The 20695-nt window shown below is 42.2% G+C and overlaps 1 protein-coding gene across 5 annotated transcripts in view; it reads right to left on the bottom strand.

Moving 5' to 3' along the window:
* Positions 1-1823: 1823 nt before the first annotated feature.
* Positions 1824-20695, bottom strand: part of marchf1 (E3 ubiquitin-protein ligase MARCHF1) — a 647227-nt gene continuing 628355 nt past the window's right edge. For 2 of the 5 annotated variants that reach the window (XM_043698895.2, XM_087976603.1), the window contains exons 7-8: positions 15154-15301; positions 1824-5282 (exon numbers count right to left, since the gene is read on the bottom strand). In XM_043698895.2, coding sequence (XP_043554830.2) covers positions 4975-5282; positions 15154-15301 — 456 coding nt within the window. In that variant the 3' untranslated portion in view covers positions 1824-4974. The remainder of the gene's footprint in view (positions 5283-15153; positions 15302-20695) is intronic. The other 3 variants (XM_043698912.2, XM_043698930.2, XM_087976661.1) reach the window with 3 other exon arrangements.

Genomic DNA, 20695 nt, shown 5'->3' with positions numbered 1-20695 from the left:
CATTTGACTGTTTATAGTATTGGCCGCCCTATTTAAGAAAGGATATAAACCCATTGGAAACAGTTAAGAGAAGGTTGACTCGATAATACATGGAGTGTGTTGTGCATCATACGAGGATGGTTTGGAGAGGCTAGGTTTGTTTGTCTGGAGTTTAGAACAGCAAGAGGCAACTTGACCTAAAACAATAAGATTGAAACTTTATTGCTGGAACAGCACAGCAGGTCAGGCAGCATCCAGGGAACAGGAGATTCGACGTTTCGGGCACAGGCTCTTCTTCAGGAATGAGCAGAGAGTGTTCAGCAGGAGAAGATAAAAGGTAGGGAGGAGGGACTTGGAGGAGGGGCGTTGGAAATGTGATAGGTGGAAAGAGGTCAAGGTGAGGGTGATAGGTCAGAGTAGGATGGAGGCGGAGAGGTCAAGAAGAAGACTGCAGGTCAGGAAGGCGGTGCCGGACTAATGGGGACAGGACCGTGTCGAGGTATGCCGAGAGGAGTTCGGTTGGGCAGGAGCAGGCTGAGACGATGGGTCGTCCGGGGCAGTCAGGTTTGTGGATTTTGGGCAGGAGGTAGAAACTTTGATCTCCAGCATCTGCAGACCTCACTTTCTCCTAAAACAATAAGATCCTTAGGAGTCTAATCAAAAAGAAATCAAAATAAAGAACACAAGTGCAGCACAGGAACAGGCCCTTAGGCCTTTCAAGCCTGTGCTGATCATCATGGTCTAACTAAACTAAAAAAAGAAACCTTTTGCCCTTATTTGGTCCGTATCCCTCTATTCCCTCCCTATTCATGTCACCATCCCAATGCCTCTGAAATGTTGCCATCATGCCCACTTCCACCACCTCTTCTGACAGTGCATTCCAGGCCCCTACCTCTCCCTGTGTGAAAACCTTCCCTCGCACATCTCCCTTAAACCTCCCCCTCTCACCTTGAACCTGCTCCCCCTAGTAATTGAAACATCAACCCTGAGAAAAAGCCTCTGACTATACACCCTATCTATGCCTCTCATAACTTCATAGACAATTATCAGGTCTCCTCTCAGCCACCATCTTTCTAGTGAAATCAATCCTAGTCTTTTTAACCTTTCCTCATTGGCCAATGTCCTCAAGACCAGGCAACATCCTGGTGAATCTTCTCTGCACTCTCTCTAAAGCTTCCACATCCTTCTGGTAGTGTGGCAACCAAAACCGCACACAGTACTCCAAATGCGGCCTAACAAGGGCTTTATATAGCTGCAACATGGTTTGCCAACTCTTGTGCTCCACGCCCTGGCTGATGAAGGCAAGCATGCCATATGCCGCCTTAATCACCTTGGCCGCCTATGTGGCCACTTTTAGGGCATGGTGGACTTGCACACCCAGATCCGTCTGTGTGTTGATGTTTCTAAAGGTTCTGCCATTTACAGTATGATTCACAACCTAAATGAAATCCTCCAAAGTAAAGACAAGAAACACGGTAGCTGAACGGTTAGCACTGCTGCCTCAGCAGCAGGGACCTGGGTTTGATTCCATCCTCAGGTGACTGTCTGTGTGGGTTTCCTCCTGTTACTAGGATTTCCTCCCATAATCCAAAGATGTGCAGATTAGGTGGACTGGCCATGCTAAATTGCCCGTAGTGTGCAGGCTATGTAACTATGGGAAATGTAGGGTTACAAGTATAGGGGGTGGGGTGGGTTTAGGCAAGATGCTCTCTGGAGGGTCAGTGTGGACCCAATGGCCTGCTTCCACACTGTTGGGATTCTATTTAAAAACAAGTTACAAACCATCTCTGGAACAGAGAGAAGTGGGTTATGAAATAATTTAACTCACCTCTCCCTCTTGTTTACAGCACTTCAGATTACCCCACCGTTTGATGAAAGAAAGAAAGAAAACAAATTACCTATGTTTGATTTTCTTTCGTGATATAAACTACATCCAACTGGGTTCTATTAAATTTGGTTGATTTTTAACAGAGTCAAGTTTTAATTATCGATATCATGGCCTAAAAATGTCTCAGTCTGCTTCTGATTTTATATCAATAATAATCACATAGACATTGATTTTTTTTCTTTCATTTTATAAATATATTGCACAAACATAATATTTAAATAATTTCTTTAGATTTCATTGATTTTCTATCTTAAATATACAATTACTGCACAATGACATAATCCCCATTTTCTTTCTTCCTAAGGGATTGGATGAGATAAAAATTACACAAGGTCAATTCTGGTTATGAAATATAGAAAGGTAATGGGTAAAGCATTTCCCAGAATAAGTCTGTGCAATATATGAATGAAGAAGTTTGATTAATGAGTAAAATTGAACGCCAATGAAAAATCAATCTTCTCACACATGGTTCAAATACAAAAACTGATAAATTTATTGAAATATCTGACAATCTTAATAGTTGTTTGCCTTCTGTACAATGTTTTAAGTCCTCTGTGCTTAAATATTTTTATGGCTGGATGATCTCAATAGCAAAGGCTCCTTGAAATAAAGCCACGTTCTCTGTTGTCCAAAACCACCAGCTGATGGTCAAACAGTTTGCAGGTCACATTGGAATCTGAAACTCAGCATTGGGACAAACTCCCCTTGCAGTTTAAAAGAGATGAGCTTAGGGCAGAGGCAGTGTGGTGGCATCCCAATTCCCATAAACAAAATGGAAGAAAATGCATCAAAAATAAATGTTCAAACACTAGTATATCTTCTTTTGTATATTTTGGCAAATACTTTACTTTGATTGAACTGTCTAATTAAGCTGTCGACATAATAAAGGGCAATGCTTGCAGTGTTAGCAGTATGACTGACTGCTTAGTACAAACACTTGGGAATCTTATATGGTCTGAATATAAGACTAATTGTGAAAATAAATGTATTGAGAGGCAGGAAAACTTAGCTTTGTAGTGGATTATCACTTTACATATCATTGCAAAAGGCATAGCTAACTACAAGAATTCCAGGTAATATGATTGACCCAGCTTCAGAATCCTATTCCTGATGAAGAGCTTTTGCCCGAAACGTCGATTTTGCTGCTCCTCGGATGCTGCCTGAACTGCTGTGCTTTTCCAGCACCACTCTAATCTAGAATCTGGTTTCCAGCATGTGCAGTCCTTGTTTTTACCCAGCTTCAGAATGTACATTCCTTAAATTATAGCAATAAAATATTCTTTTCTCAGCACCACATTGAGTCTTGAGATTAAGCAAAGTTGTTACGAAGTTTGAAACATTGATATACAATTCCGTAACTAGTAGGGGCCAACATTCAATATTTTAGTTAAATATCACGAACCCATCCATTTTTAAGATTTGCAATAGAGTTTGGTCTTGTACTTTATAAGCACGTTAAAGAGTGGAAAAACATTTGATTCCATGTTATTTTACATTACAACTGATGTAACTTCTAGCCCCATACAAATCAGACAAAACAATGACAGATAAAAATATCCAAACTCCACAGCTATTCAAACCAAATCTAATAATATAATAATAGACCCAAGCCAATCAAAGGTCAACAAAAAATAGCCTGTAGGTAACGGAGTCAAGAAGTGTGTGTAAGGGCAAAGGAGCTGAGTGCAGAACTTTGTTTCAAGTGAACTTACGAGGTTATAAAATGATGATGTACTGATAGGGGTAAATGATTTGCACCACTCTGTTAAACAGATTGCTGTTGTCAGGGCCAGTGAGTGATCAGAGTCTGATCAGTTACTTTGTATGTTCTGAATCCTCTGGAGCAATCCATATCATCGTATCCAGTTTAGAACTGTGATGATGATGCAACCAGATGCGAATATATCCCAGGGGTATCTTAACACAGTTGCTTGGATGCAACAGTGACATATGACTGCCAGAAACATTTTTTTTGACATTTCCGTTGCTCATACTGATAGGCTAACATGATAAGTTGACTCATTATAGCAAAACACCATGGTCCATTTTGCATAAAAGATGAATCATTGGAGTTCAAGAGAACCATAATTGATTGATAGCCAAAATTACTTGGTTTTATGGGGAGGTGATGGTCTAGTGGTATTATTGCTGGACTGTTAACCCAGAGACCCAGGTAATGTTCTGGGGATCCTAGTCTGTGTCCCACCACTGCAATCTGAATTGAATGTTTTAAAAAATCTGGATTAGAAGTCTAATGATGACCATCCTTACCTGGTCTGGTCTACATGTGACTCCAGACCCAAAGCCATGTGGTTGACTCACAACTGCTCTGTGGACAGTAAATGTTGAATGAATAAAACTAAAAAAAAGAGGATTTCCTAAAAGATTTGAATTTGATCCCAGATTTTGATAGATTTGAATATGATCCCAGATTCCTCATCAACAACATTGTTAAAGCATCACCAGAACTTATTGTCTGAACAGATAAATGTAAAACAAACAGTGATCCAGTTGCAATTAAACCTTGAATGTGGCAGATTCTCAAAGAATGCTTCACGTCACTGGCCATTTAGCACAATGAAAATTGAAACCAATCTGAGTACTGATGAGTGAGAAACCAACAAGAAATGTTAACCTTAGCATTCGTCATCACCTCACTGACATACACAGCGCAACACATTTTATTATCAATAATTACCAGCTGAGATGTAATAACCCGAGAGGGTTTAACCACAACTATTACACTGTTCAAAGACTGGTTTCTCAGGATTAACATTTCAAAATAGACCCCAATTATAGCAAAATATTTTATCGTAAAGGCTGTAAAATTAAAAAGTGCTTCTCTACAAAGTCCTAGTTAAAACATTGCACACGTTCTTAATAATGCTGATAGCATCATTTGCACCATGTCTGGTAGCACACACACACACACTGAACAGTTCACTCCCCACACAATGACATGTTGCACTTCTGCCAATCACGCCGGTGTGTCCGTAATTCCTGTAGCATTTTGAAAAGGACTACATTTGGTAATCCGACTACTTTGCAGTACATTTCTGAAAAGGAACAGATTTTCAAGAAAACAAGGAGTTCCTCAAACGAACATGTCACACTGGTGCAACTTCAGGAATGCCAACCTGGACCTCTGGAGCCCGCTGTAAGGTTGTTTCTGTCTGTGACACTGGCACAGTTACACTCTCTCTATTTCCAGAGTTTTGACTATTTGAAGTGTTCTTGTCATCCATTTTCTTTTCAAGGTCTGGGCAGTTCTGTACAAAGATGACTCGGTTATATGCCTTCAGCCTTCTCCACAACTGAAAGTAGACTTTACACTGCACATACATGAAGACAAGGCCTCCAGTAAATCCAATGGCGACTACAACCAGTTTTGTCCAAAAAGGCCATTCCAGAACACCTTAAAAAAAAATCACGCGTTTACATCACAATTACGTTTACTCCTCATGGGTTTTTTTTTTGTTTAATTCAAAATTTTCTTTACAAGTTATCAGAAAGAACACCCTAGATGCAGAAGCCGTCTGTTGTAACTTCTCTGAGTGGGAAATTGCATAAGGAGAGTGAATGAATGAATAACAATTCAGCTCAGATGTTGAAACCGATGTGTCTCTGGCAGAGTTACCAACTGATCTAGTTTTTGGGACAAAGCCTCGAATTGGGTCACAGATGCAAAGTAATAGTACCAGGGGCCTTTTTATGCAGAAAATTCTGCTTCTTTAACCACAAAAATATCTAGCATTGAACTCAAATGCTGAGGTAACAAATGGGATGTTGAGTCCATTGGGCAACAAATGACCAACCTCGGAAGAAGTCAGGAAGGTAGCAGTCTTGAATATTGCAAAAAGGAGACTAGAAACTGAAGCATTTTGCCTTGCACTGATCAGACTTAAGATGGAAGAAACAACATTGAAGAAAACAGACATGATTTTATACAAAATTAGAAGAAAGTGTAGACTGGTTGGACCATGATACGAAGTTGCAGCAAGAACAATCAATGTTAATTCTCAGACAGGAAGGTAGAATTCGATTGGTCAGGGTATAGTCATGGAGATGCAGCAGAATTTGGTTGTTTCCGTGACCCCTTTCCCTGAATAAGTTGCAATATGTACACAAATTCCCTGCGCCAAACAAGGTCCTAAGTATTTAGATTAGATTAGATTAGATTCCCCACGGTGTGGAAATAGGCCCTTCGGCCCAACAAGTCCACACTGGCCCTCTGAAGAGTAACCCACCCAGACCCATTCCCCTATCCTGTATTTACCCCTGACTAATGCACCTAACACTACGGGCAATTTAGCATGGCCAGTTCACCTGACCTGCACATCTTTGGACTGTGGGAGGAAACCGGAGCACCCGGAGGAAACCCACGCAGACACGGGGAGAATGTGCAAACTCCACACAGATAGTCTCCTGAGGGTGGAATCGAATCAGGGTCCCTGGTGCTGTGAGGCAGCAGTGCTAACCACTGAGCTACCATGCCGCCCATTTATGTATTTACATATGTTGCTTCCAGCACACATAAATACATCACACTGCAGGCTTGGCTGATCATTGTAAATTAGTTTCTGGTATAAAGCTGAACACAGTCAGAAGTATTTAATAGCTGAATTGCATCCAATGGTGGATATACTTGTTCTGAGGCTTGCAAGCACAGCACAGTTCATGATGTCTCTTCATTTCAAGTCTGTTTCTTGAGTCCTAGTTCTGGTATCTGCACGGTGAAAATTTTAACTTCTAGTCTCCTTTTTGCAACACCTAAATTCTGTCCTACCAAGCAGTTAACAAATTACTTTTCCGGATGAATGATATTGTCAGCTCCCTTGGAGATGAGAGGGACATAAACTGAATTTGAGGTTGGTGGGCTGGAAGAGAAATTATGCTGTTGAACTGTCTGAGTCAGCTTACAGATCACTTTCAATGGTACCACTGGGATGACCCTTCAGCATCAGGGTCCGAAACCTAAATTGGTAAACTTGCTAATTTGGCAGACTCTGACTTGGAAAACTGGTCACCATGTGAACTATGTTGACTCTGGGTAGGAGAGGACAAGATTACAAGGAGCTCACTGACTCTGAGATCAGTTTGGATACATCCATAGTGGTGGGAGAGCGCTGAGGTGGATTGGTTAGAAGGTCTGTTTTGCTTCTCTGGTATTTTGTCCTAATTGTATTAAACATTATCAGGCCCTTGAACCCTCACCCATCATAGCCCTTCACCATATTACTCACACCCTATGTCACCTCCATGCTCCCATGCTATCTCGTTTTGTTGATATTGTTTCTGGACAGTTTTATTACGAATGCTTATCTGAGGTCCAAGATTTATTATTGTATTGGATCAGCAGGAGTTTCTTTACTCAGGTAAGGCTTACGTTTGTTTTGACTGACAGACATTTTTAGGAGGTTGTCATAACTTATTTTAGGAGGTTGTCATACTTAATCTGTTTCTTTCAACCTCTATGACCCAGATCTCGACATGGTGAGAATGACAAGCGATCAGAAATCCAAAGTCCTGTCCCTGCACACGGCATCTCCTACATTCGCGCGTGAGGTGGGATTGGGATGGGGATGGGCCAGGTTTGGCAAATTAGGTTTTGTGGCCTCTGACCCTTTAAATAATCAGCTGCTTGCACTCAAACCCGATTTTGGCATCCTTATAGAGTGAAACTCAAAGGGTGCAGATTCGAGCAGGTCGGCACTTTGCGGAATAGTTTGGATGCTCTTCGGAAAAAAGATACCTCTTTGCATTTGGTCAGAGAACATGGAGGAGGTCAGGAATCCTTTATAATTCTTAGAAGTACCACAGAATCACAGAATTGTAGCAGAGCAAGGAAAGGCCATTTGGTATGCTTATTTAAATAGAAATAATTCTCTCTTTGAATGCCTCAATGAAATCTACCTCAACAAACTTCCAGGCAGTGCATTCTACATTAGAAACCCTCGCTGCATGATAAAGTTTCTTCTCACATCACATTTACTTCTTTTGTGAATCATTTTAAATCTGCCCTCTCGTTCCTTTATCTGTTTATGAACAGGAATGGTTTCTCCCTTGTTGTTCTGACTAGACTTCTTGAGATTTTGAAATAAGAGTTCTTGAATCATATAGCATGAAAACAGACCCTTTGATCCAACCAGTCCATGCCGATCATAATCCCAAACTAAATAAGTCCAACCTGCCTGCTCCTGGCTCATATCCCTCCAAACCTTTCCTGTTCATGTTCCTATCAAAATGTCTTTTAAACGTTGTAATTGTACTCGCATCAACCACTTCCTCAGGAGGTTCATTCCACACATGAACCACCTGTTGTAGAAAAAATATCGTCTCATGTCTTTTTAAAAACTCTCTCCTTTCACCTTAAAAATGTGCCCCCCCCCGGTCTTGAAATCCCCCATCCTTTTTGATCAAATCTCCTCTCCCAGGAAAATTCTCTGCAAGGATCATGAAGTTAGCATTACCAAGGGGAAGGGTAGGCAGAGAGCAAATGAACGCAAAAGAACTGGCGGCCTGAAGTGCGTATACTTTAATGCAAGGAGTATAGTGGGTAAGGCAGATGAACTTAGGGCTTGGATTGATGACAGAGACTTCGTTGAAAGAAGAAACCAACTAAATGTTCCAGGATATAAACGTTTCAAACAGGACAGGGAGGGAAGTAAAGGGGGGGAAGGAGTTACATTGCTGGTCAGGAATGATATCACAGCTGTGCTAAAAGAGGACACTATGGAGGGCTTCAGCAGTGAGGCATTGTGGGTAGAGCTGATAAATAAGAAGGGTGCAGTTACATCGTTGGGGCTGTACCACAGGCCTCCCAACAGTGAGCGTGAGGTAGAAGAACAAATAGGTAAACAGATTATGGAAAGAAGAGGCATCAGGGTGGTGGTGATGGGAGAGTTTAATTTTTCCCAACATTGACTGGGATATACTTAGCGTCCAAGGTCCGGATGGAGTAAAATTTGTACGAAGCGACCAGGAGAGTTTTCTAGACCACTATGTCAATAGTTTGACGAGGGAAGGGGCCATATTGAACCTGGGACTGGGGAACATGCCAGGACAAGTGGTATAAGTTGCAGTGGGGGATTTCTTTGGGAATAGTGACCACAATTCTGTAAGTTTTAGAATACTCGTAGACAAAGATGAAAGTGGTCCTAAGGGAAGAGTACTAAACTGGGCCAAGGCCAATTATACCAAAATTCCGTAGGAGTTGGGAAATGTGGATTGGGAGCAGCTATTTGAAGGGAAGTTCACATTTGATATGTGGGAGGCTTTCAAAGATAAGTTGAAGATAGTGCAGGATGGGCATGTCCCTTTGAAAACAAGGGATAGGAAAGGCAAGATTCATGAACCGTGGATGACAGGAGAAAGCTTGCGCCTGCTAAGAGGAAAAGGGAAGCGTACATAAGGTCCAGGCAACTAAGAACAGAATGGGCATTGGAGGAATATTGGGAGAGTAGGACCAATCTTAAACGAGGAATCAAGCAGGCTGAAAGGGGAGCAGAATTAAGGAGAATCCCAAGGCCATTTATTCATATATAAGAAGCAAGAGGGTAACTAGAGAAAAGGTTGGTCCACTAAAGGATAAGGAAGGAAGGTTGTGTGTCAAATCTGAGAAAATGGGTGAGATTCTCAATGATTACTTTGCATCAGTGTTCAGTGAGGAGAGGGACATGATGAATGTTGAGATTAGAGATAGATGTTTGTTTACTCTGGATCATGTTGACATATGGAGGGAAGATGTATTGGGAGGCTAAAGGATATTAAGGAGGACAAATCCCCAGAATCAGATGGGATCTATCCCAGGTTGCTGAGGGAGGAGAGAGAGTTGGGGCCCTAACAGATATCTTTGTAGCATCCTTAAACACAGGTGAAGTGCTGGAGGACTGGAGGGTTGCTAATGTTGTCCCCCATGTACAAGAAGGGTAGTAGGGATATTCCAGGTAACTACAGACTAGTGAGCCTGGCGTCAGTGGTGGGAAAGTTGCTGGAGAAGGTGCTCAGGGATAAAATCTATTTATATTTGGAAAATAATGGACTTATCAGTGATAAGCAACATGGTTTTGTGCGAGGCAGATCGTGCCTCACCAACTTAAGAGAGTTATTTGAGGAAGTGACCAAGTTGATAGATGAAGGAAGGCTGTAGATGTCATATACATGTACTTTAGTAAGGCATTTGATAATGTTCCCCATGGTAAACTAATGGAGAAAATGAAGTCACCTAGTGTGCAGGGTGTTCTAGCTAGGTGGATAAAGAACTGGTTCAGCAACAGGAGACAGAGAGTAGTAGTTGAAGGGAGTTTCTTGAACTGGAGAAAGGTGACCAGTGGTGTTCCACAGAGGTCAGTACTGGGGCCACTGTTGTTTGTGATATACAGAAATGATCTGGAAGAGGGCACTGTTGGTCTGATCAGCAAGTTTGCAGATGACACGAAGATTGGTGGAGTAACAGAAAGCATAGGGGACTGTCAAAGAATACAGGACAATATAGATAGACTGGAGAGTTGGGCGGAGAAGTGGCAGATGGAGTTCAATCCAGGCAAATGTGAGGTAATGCATTTTGGGAAGTCTAATTCTAGAGTGAACTATACTGAAAACGGAAGAGCCTTGGGAAAAGTTGATGAGCAGAGAGATCTGGGAGTTCAGGTCCATTGTATCCTGAAGGTTGCTGCACAGGTGGATAGAGTGGTCAAGAAGGCGTATGGTATGCTTGCCTTCATCAGATGGGTTATTGAGTATAAGAGCTGGCAGGTCATGTTAAAATTGTACAAGACTTTGGTTCGACCACATTTAGAATACTGTGCACAGTTCTGGTCGCCACATTACCAAAAGGATGTGAACGCTTTGGAGTGGGTGCAAGAAGGTTTACGAGGATGTTGCCTGGTATGGAAGGTGCTCGCCATGAAGAGAGGTTGAGTAGGTTAGGATTGCTTTGATTAGAAAAAAGGAGATTGAGGAGGCACCCGATTGAGGTCTATAAAATCATGAAGAGTATAGACAGGGTGGATAGAGATAAGCCTTTTCCCAGGGTGAGGGATTCAATAACCAGAGGTCACGCGTTCAAGGTGAGAGGTGAGAGGTGAAAAGTTTAAGGGGGATGCACATGGAAACTACTTCACACAGAGGATGGTAGGTGCCTGGAATGCGTTGCCAGCAGAGGTAGTAGAGGCAGGCACAGTAAATTCATTTAAGGTGCGACTGGACAGATGCATGAGTAGATGGGGAGCAGAGGGATACAGATCCTTAGGAATTGGGCGATTGGTTTAGACAGTGGATTTGGATCGGCTCAGGCTTGGAGGGCTGAAGGGCCTGTTCATGGGCTGTAAATTTTCTTTGTTCTTTGTTCTCAACTTCTCCAATGTTTTCTCACAACTGAAGGTTCTCATCCCTAGAAACATTCTCATGAACCCCTTCTAGATACTCACCTACGTGTTCACATGCTTTCTGTGGTATCTTGGACTGCACACAATACTCCAGCTGAGTTCCAAGTAATGCTTTATAAAGTTTCAGCAAAACCTCCCCAGTTTTATAATCTATGTCATTATTAATAGAGCATATGGTATCCTGGGATTTGTGAACTGCTATTTCCACCTGTCCCACCACCTTTAATTACTCATTAGTGTAACCTGGTCATTTTGCTCGTGTCCACCCTTTAGAAATGTACCCATTATTTTGTACTGTTGTTCCATGTTCTTTCTTCCAAAAGGTATTACTTTACACTTCTGCAATTGAAATCCATCTTCCTTCTATCTGTCTAACTTTACCAGCTTGTCAACTTCCCTTTGAGATTCAACATCCTCAAAGTTTACAATGCTTCCAAAATTCATATTATCTGCAAACTCTGAATCTGTCTCCAGCACTGCAAGATATAGACAATTAACAAAAATGAGGAAAAACAAGTGTCCCAAAACAGATTCCTGGGAATTGCTACTACAAATTTTCTTCGAGCCTGAAAAATACCATTAACTGCTACTCTCTGTTTCCGAAGTTGCCACATGCTCCCTGTTATGCTGAGTGGTCACACGACTGTTGGCTGAGCTATTAAATGAATGCTTTGCATCTGTTTTTTTACAAGGAAGTAGATGTTACCCAGACATGGTAACAGAGGAGAAACTAGAAGCAACCAAGATTGATAAGGCGGAGATGTTGAATAAGCTATTGATACTTAAGAGTTGAAAAGGCACCTAGACAGGATGAGATTCAACAAAGGATATTGAAGGAAATTAAAGTCGAAATTGTAGAGAAACTGGCTGTAATCTTTAAGACTTACCTGGATATGGTGGGAGTGCAGGGGGTGCTAGGATGGACATGTAGACTGGTGTCAGCTGACTGGAGCATTGCAAATGTTACACCCACGTTCAATAAAGATTGTAAGAAAAAGCCGAACAATTACAAAGCAGTCAATTTAACTTTATTAATGGGGACATTTCCAGAAACAATAAATTTGCGATAGAACTACTAGTCAGATGGATAAATGTAAGCTGGTTTGGAAGAGCCAGCATGGATTTCTTAAGGAAAACTAATGTTTAACTAACTTCCAAGAGCCTTTGAAGAGGTAACGGAGAGGGTTGAGGAGGTTAATGTGGTTGATATGATGACCATGGACTTCCAAAAGACATCCAATGTAGTGTGATCCAACAGCTGTGTGACAAATGTGACAATAACAGGGATAATTTGGCAACTTAGATATAAAATTGGCTAAGCGATAGGAAACAGAGAGTAGCAGTTCATGGGTAATTTTCATGCCAGAGAAACATTTGTTGCAGCAATTCCCAGGAATCTTGCTCCTCTTTATTATCTATGGTCCTGCAGATACTTTGGAATTTCCTATGAAGAAAACTGCCAGTCCTTTTTACAAAAGACCTCAGCTTATTTTATTTGCTTCTCACTTCCCTTCCTGAACATTTTATTTCCTGCTTGATTTTCAATTATATTTCCTAGCTGATACCCATCAAAAGTGCACTGTTATTACTTTATCTTAATTTCTATCTCCTTTTTCATCCATAGAGCTCTGGATTTGTTAGCAGCACCTTTTCCCCTTCAGAAAACTTACGTGATTGGATTCAAGCAATCCCTTTTTTGAAGGTAGCCTACTATTCAGCTACAGTTTCCCCTCACAATATTTGGCTCCAGCCATTGTGGCCAGGCTCCATTCTTGTCCCATTGCAATCAGCTGTCCTCCTGTTAATTATGCTTACCCTGGATTGCTCATTATCCTTTTCTCCTGCCCTTCTAAACCTGCCACCTGATTGCTCTTTCACTGACCCTTGGTCTAGTTGGACCACCTTGTTCCCAAAGAACTAAATCTAGCAGTGACTTCTTTATTGGACAGAACACTTGCCACTCTGGAAAATCCTCCTGAATATAATCTAAGAGTACTTGTACATTGCTGTCCTTACACTACTCGAGTCTATGTTTGCTTAATTAAAGTCCCCACTATAACTACGATATAATGCTTGCAGCTCTTTAATTTATTTGCAAATTTGTTTCTAGACATTCTTTCCAGTTGTTGGTGTTTTTTTTAGTTCTAGCTAAATCAATTCTGACCTTAAACCCTTTGAGACAGCCTCCTCCCCTAATACTGCAATGCTCTCCTTAACCAGTTTTGCTATCCCTTTTCCTTTCCTTTTCTCTTCTGTCATCTTTAAATACCTCTGGAGGCACCCTGCTTCTACAAAGATTAGATTAGGTTAGATTAGATTCCTTACAGTTGGCCCTTCGGCCCAACCAGTCCACACCGATCCTCCGAAGAGTAACCCACCCAGACCCATTTCCCTCTGACTAATGCACCTAACACAATTCACCTGACCCGCACATCTTTGGACTGTGGGAGGAAACCCACGCAGACACGGGGAGAATGTGAAAACTCCACACAGACAGCCACCCGAGGCTGGAATCGAACCTGGGACCCTGGTGCTGTGAGGCAGCAGTGCTAACCACTGAGCTACCGTGCCGCCCAAAATCTGGCCTATTGTGGTTACTTGGCAATGTATAAACAGAGTAACCTCGAACTGACGTGTTGAAATTTACTCCAGGCAATGGGTGTCTAGTCTGTTGGCAGGAGAAACAATAAGATATTTTTTTTTTCCTTTTGGGAACGCCTGATGAATTAAGTGTCAGATAAAGGATTCCAAGGATGGAAACATCAAACCCACAAAGCTGCAGGCAGTCAGAGACTGGAGGGATTTCACTAATGGCAACACCAGTAGTGAAGCATTTGCAGCTGCCAGCAATGGACCCCCCCCACCCCCCAAAGCCCCAAAATCAGTGAGGCAACCTAAGGCAAAAGTCAGTGAAGATGGATGAGATGTTGGTGGGAGAGCAGGAAGAGAGGGGTCTAAAGGTAGATGAGTGGTTCTTGGCACAGCGTCTTTGTATAAGCACAACTCCCATTGCCCATCACTACCACCCCCTAGCCTTGAAGTAATTGAATAGTCCTTACATCTGTTACAGCCAGCACTTTAGACTGCCCCAATTAATAAAATACTAATTGAAAACTAAAAATGAGAGAAACTGGTTTTAATTGAAATTTCAAGTCCATTTCATTTAGTTATAATCTTTCTGTTTATTGCAAACAGTGTCACTCCATCAGTAAATAATCGATAGCTATCCTCTGTTGGTCTATTTAAACATTCAAAATGGATATCTATGTACCATTTGAATAAATACTTTTCTCTATGAATCTTAGTTTTAGACAGAATATACAAAGCAAAACTTCCTCGTTTATGGTTGCAAGTGAAGGTCGCTCTGAACGTGGGCGCAAAATAATCTGGTATCTTTTCAGTTGCTGGAATGGGAGAGATCAGTGGTTGAGGATTATTTGAAATGCAAAGCTGGGATACAAATTCAGGTTCGGGGCACCAAGAAGATTTGAGAACTTTCTGTATCTTTGCACAATCTGCTCTCACCAATCTATTAAAATACTGGAGCTCCACGTTTGCAAAGAGCCCTGTATTAAGTTTGAGCTCCTTGGTTACTTTGCCCCTGTTGGGTTGCAAATCCATAACTTTGAATAATTTTTTTTCAAGTGCAACATGAATGGCATATAAACACCTGGAAGTAATTTGTTCTTGTATCACACAAAATTAATGTAAGGACATCAGACACGCTTCCAAAACATGATAATTGAATTAATAATTTCTGAGTGGAATCTCACACATTAGGAGATCATCTCAGGCAATGTTTTACGATTTCCTGCTACGCAGACCAGCAGCTGTGATTCCCCAACACCACTGCAAATCTGATGAGCTATCCCTCCATTCCTAAAAAAAACTTATTCTTACCATTGTCATTACCCTGTTTGATCTCCTCTGCTGTTCGGTCTATCAGGACATACAAGGACCACACAACACACGTGATAGCCACAATGTGGAAGGTGACTGAGCAGACAATCTTCCTTCTCTCACTTGTTGACATCTGCAGCTTTTCCCACTGGGAGAAACAGAAGATAGAGGAAGACAGAAAATTAATCTTGTGGCTAAAGATAACTTTCTGACTATGCAGTGCAAAGCATCAGAATTACTGGAAAGGTGGAATGAAGGCTACTTAAGTGCAGACTTGTCGAACAAATGGCCCATGATCCAGAAGAAGTTCCTATGTGGCAACCAAGCCACTATGCCAAATACAGAGAAACGTTACTGCATTTTCAAGTGACCTATTCTTCTAGAGGCTGGTTCTCTCTTGTATTTGCTGCTGTTAGACTCACGAGTAAGAGAAACAGATTGTGATTGGAGGTGCAGCGAGCAGCATGATTTAGATTTTTTTAGATTAGATTCCCTACAGTATGGAAACAGGCCCTTCAGCCCAACAAGTCCACACTGACCCTCCGAAGAGTAACCCACCCAGCCCCATTTCCCTCTGACTAATGCACTTAACAATAAGGCAATTTAGCGTGGCCAATTCACCTGTCCTGCACGTCTTTGGATTGTGGGAGGAAACCCATGCAGACACCGGGAGAATGTGCAAACTCCACACAGACAGTTGCCCAAGGCCTGGGACCCTGTTGCTGTGAGGCAGCAGTGCTAACCACTGAGCCACCGTGAGTGCTGTCACTCAGCCCAAGGCCAGAAGCCACGGCAGTCAGTCTCTCAGACACAGACTGCAAGGTTTCCAAGGAGATAGGAGCTTCATGAGGAGGGGGAATGAGTGTCAGACTGGGTGTGAGACTGGGCAAATGGGGAGTGTGGTAAGAGCGAGTGATGGAGGGTGGACGGGTGGTGAGTGAGTGAGTGAGTCATGGCAGTGGGTTTGTGAGTGGCTGACTGACTGGGTGAGTGGGACAGAGCCAGACACACACACACACCTTTCCTCTTCTTCACTCTCCCTCTACCCACCACAGAGGTCTATCCACAAAGCAGGCTGAGAGGAGGAATCCCCATGTGGAAAGCTAACCACTTTCAACTCTGACTTTCAAGCGGCCAGCTCAGTGTTCCAGCAATTGTGAATCAAGGTCAGTGTTAGTTAAAAATACCACCTTAGCTCTGTCACCTACTCTTTTGTTTCTCTAGCTCTCCTTCTTGATTAAAAAGGCAAAAAAAAAAATGTTTTATTAGTTAGTTGTTCCGCACCACACTTTTTAATGGTCATTTTCATCATGGCTGTAGCTACAGGGAAAGCAATGGAGGCTGGGGCTTGGAGGAGAGCAGAACCTGCCTGTCAAGGAGAAAGAGACCTTCTGCACGATAGAGTGCAGTAGCGGTGGTTGCTACAGTCAGGCAGGACTTAATTGACAACAGATTCCAATTCAGACAAACTCAGCTTTTGCTTGTTTTTTGTTTCTGCTATTGCTGAATAAAACTGAAGCAATGGAAGGCTTGCCCAAATGTGATGGTCCCACATTGAACAATGAGAAGACGCTGGTCTACACTGGGCATTAGGGGGAAGGGTAGCACTGACCTTGGTAAGTTCTAGAATAGGATGCGTCAAAGGACAGGTCATCTGTATGATTTGTTGCGAAAATGGCGATGGATGTACACTTTTGTTATTTGTTACAATATGGCCCACTGGACCATCTGTGCGCCGTGAGAAATATTGATTTGTGGTTGCTGTGTGAGCACCAGGACGTTGAGGGGCAACTTCAGGTTGCCGACGCTTGAACCAGGTGAAGGGCAGAGGTTCAATTATGGCACCAGAGCTAGGAATGTTGGGATATCCCAGTAATGGGGAGAATTAATGCCCTCAACGAGTGGGAGAACAAGACGAGTGTGATGCCATAGTTAATTACGTGAGTTTGTGATGATAGTCTGAGATGTGTCAAAGGACAGGTCATCTGTATGATATGTTGCAAAAATGGCGATGGATGGCTAAGCCTAACAGAGTGAAAACCTCTGTAATACTTAACAAAAATTACAATTAGCTAAGTTCTAGTAAAATTCAGCCCATGGTATCTGCTGTTAGGTGTTCCTTTACAAATTTAAGTGTTTGTGTGACTAGAAGTCTGTCAATTTTGTAAATGTTTTGCCATTTAATTTGTATAAACAAATTTTTATTAATGTAGAATACAACACCTGTAGGGTTATTCACAAGTAAAACATCCAAGCTCATAAATTTACAGTGAAATAATTAGCATGTAAGACCTGAGTGATCAAGGCAAAGCAATTATATCTATCTCCTGATTCAATCAAATCAAGAAATAATGTGATGGGCAGTGAAAGGACTGGGAGGAAAGCATAAATTCAAGCGGGTGAATTGAATGTCAAATCAACTACACAAAAACGAAATGGGAAAGAAAGATTACATTACTGTGAAAGAGGGAGACAAAGAAAAAGACAGAACAGTAAAGTTAAAAAATATAGCATTTAACATTTAAAAGTATTTTGCAATTAATGCTGAAGAAATTCAAATCAAGAATTGTAAAAGTTAATTTTCTGATGCCAGAGGTTGATTTGACCTTAATTAACAATTATCGTAGCAATAGCATGACATTCTCTAAATTTCAATACTGAGCCAGACAGCGGACGTGCCATTTCTAGAAACCTAATGATGGAGTAAAGCAACACTAAATGTAACTTTGAGTTTGAGTTGAACGGTCATCTGCTTCTCATCTGAAACATTGCACCATTTATGCTTAAATGATAGATGATATCAATAGGACCACAATCATTTTAACAAATCTTTCATAAGTTAGAATTGATGGTTCTCTGCACCGTCTCTGTCGCTGCAATACTATGTTCTGCACTCTGCTCTATTACCCCAGTGTACTTATTTCGGGTATGATTTGTCTGGCTAGCACGCAAAACAATATTTTTCACATGTGACAATAATAAATCAAATTTAAATGAAAACATTTTAGCTGTGAAATGTTAATTTTCTTTTAATAGAATCCCGACAGTGTGGAAACAGGCCCTTCGGCCCAACAGGTCCACACTGACCCTTGGAAGGGCAACCCACCCAGACCCATTCCCCCGCCCCATTATCCTATATTTACCTCAGACTAATGCACCTAACCTACATATCCCGGAACACCACGGGCAATTTAGAATGGCCAATTCACCTGATCTGCACATCTTTGGATTATGGTAGGAAACCAGATCATCCGGAGGAAACCCACGCAGAAACAGAGAGAATGTGCAAACTCCACACATACAGTCACCTGAGGCTGGAATTGAACCCAAGTCCCTGGCGCTGTGAGGCAGCAGTGCTAACCGCGTGCCGCCCGATTGCAATGCATTAAAATCAGTTCAGTGCAACAGCCAGCACCCTCATGTCTTTTAAAGTGACAAAATTGTTTCAAAATGATATTGGGGCACAGATTTTTGTAGTTAAGACAGATGTCAGGAGTTGCGAATCTCCCCAACTCAATGATCCTGTCTCGATCCTGGAGCAATCTATTTTCCCCAGCGAAGTGAGCATGGGCTGGAGAGGAGTCAAAACGCGTGGCGCGAGAATGGAGCAGGTCAGGCAACATCCGAGGAGCAGAAGAGTCGACGCTTTGGGGATAAGCCCTTCATTAGGTAGGTATGTAGGTGTGTGTGTGTGTGTGTGTGTGTGTGTGTGTGTGTGTGTGTGTGCGCGAGAGAGAGATGGCAGCTGATAGATATATAGGAGGCTTGGGGTGGGGAGGTAGCTGAAGGTGATAGGTGGCTGCAGGTGGGAGGTTGACTGTGATAGGTTGGTGGGGAGAGTGGAGTGGACAGGTGGGAAGGAAGATGGACAGGTGGGATGGGCCTTCTGCTCTGTGGAGGTGGCAACGTTCCCAGAGCTGAGGCAGGACAATGTTGATTAATTTGGTTTTGAAGCCTTTCTTCTTAGTTAAGAACATGAACGTTTGAAAGAATAGATCCAGCAAATTAAAGGGCATCAATTTTATGCCTCCACACACACACATATTCCTTCACCACAAGCCCTTCAAGTACACAGCTAAGTGTTCACATTTGGCCCATTAATAGCATCCTGCATTCCTTCAAATATTCAGAGAAGTGTAAAAATAAAAAAAAAAGCTGAATAAGTCATCACGAAGAACTCAACATAATCTTAACCTGTGCCAATTCACACTATGGGTGACATGTATATGCTTCAAATTGCAGAATTCCCAATGATTGAAAAGTATGAATAAATTAGACATATAGAGAATGGTTCCTCTTGTGGACCATTCTAGGAGAAAAGGTCATAGTCTTAGGATAAGGGGTAGCAAACTTAAAACAGCGTTCAGGAGAAAGTATGTCTCCCAAAGAGTTGTGGATCTACGGAATTCGCTATCCCAAAAGTGTGGTGGATGCTGGGACAGTGAGCACATTTAAGGAGGAGATAGACAGATTTTTAGTTGGTGATGGGTTGAAGACCTCAACAGTTTCCTCATTTCACCTTCCCCCACCTCACCCCAGTTCCAAACTTCCAGCTCAGCACTGTCCCCATGACTTGTCCTACCTGCCTATCTTCTTTTCCACCTATCCACTCCACCCTCCCCTCTCTGACCTATCACCTTCATCCCCTCCCCCACTCACCTATTGTACTCTATGCTACTTTCTCCCCACCCCCACCCTCCTCTCATTTATCTCTCCACCCTTCAGGCTCTCTGCCTGTATTCCTGCTGAAGGGCTTTTGCCCGAAACGTCGATTTTACTGCTCCTCGGATGCTGCCTGAACTGCTGTGTTTTTCCAGCACCGCTCTGATCTAGACTCTGGCTTCCAGCATCTGCAGTCATTGTTTTTACCCTGATGGGTTGAAGAGTTATGGGGAGAAGGCAGGAAAATGGGGGTGAGGAGCACATCAACCATGACCGAACGGCGGTGCAGACTCGATGGGGCGACTGGCCTAACTCTGCTCCTTTATCTTATCAAACTATGAACCAGGAGGGCTTTCTAATTGTTGGGGGTATTCATGAAAATCATGGGCATCCAAAATGGCCATCTAAAATTGATGCTGGCAACTTTAAAAAAAAAACAGGGCAGTGACTACCCATCTCCTTAGCCATGCTGATGAGAATCCTGGTGCCAGGAATGGGATGTGGGATTTCCAGATCCAGTTTGTGCTGGTCCTCACCTCAGCTTCGTCCCTGTCATCCCTTCCCAATAGCAGTTTCATCTGCTATTACATTTTGTGTATGATTCACTCACAATCTAACGTGATATGGTTCTGAACAGTCCCTACTAAAATATCAAAAACATGGAGCCAAACATTAATAGACTTGCACCTCACACCAAAAACGTAAGGGTCAATTGATTGACATTGCCAATACACTGCTCTATTATTTGTGAAATTCTTCTTACAGACCAAGAGAGTTGGATTTTCCATTTGTCTCAGTGAGAATGAAACCAATTTATAATCTGATGTTTACAAAATGATTTTACTTTTGTTAAGGGGAATGGTAAATGCCATTTCCATTA

The sequence above is a fragment of the Chiloscyllium plagiosum genome, unplaced genomic scaffold, assembly GCF_037043375.1.
Source record: "Chiloscyllium plagiosum isolate Xiang-an unplaced genomic scaffold, Cpla_swu_hap1 HiC_scaffold_1, whole genome shotgun sequence".
NCBI lineage: Eukaryota > Metazoa > Chordata > Chondrichthyes > Orectolobiformes > Hemiscylliidae > Chiloscyllium > Chiloscyllium plagiosum.
The sequence above is the reverse complement of the archived record's forward strand: the minus strand, read 5'-3'. Positions and strand labels throughout refer to the sequence as shown.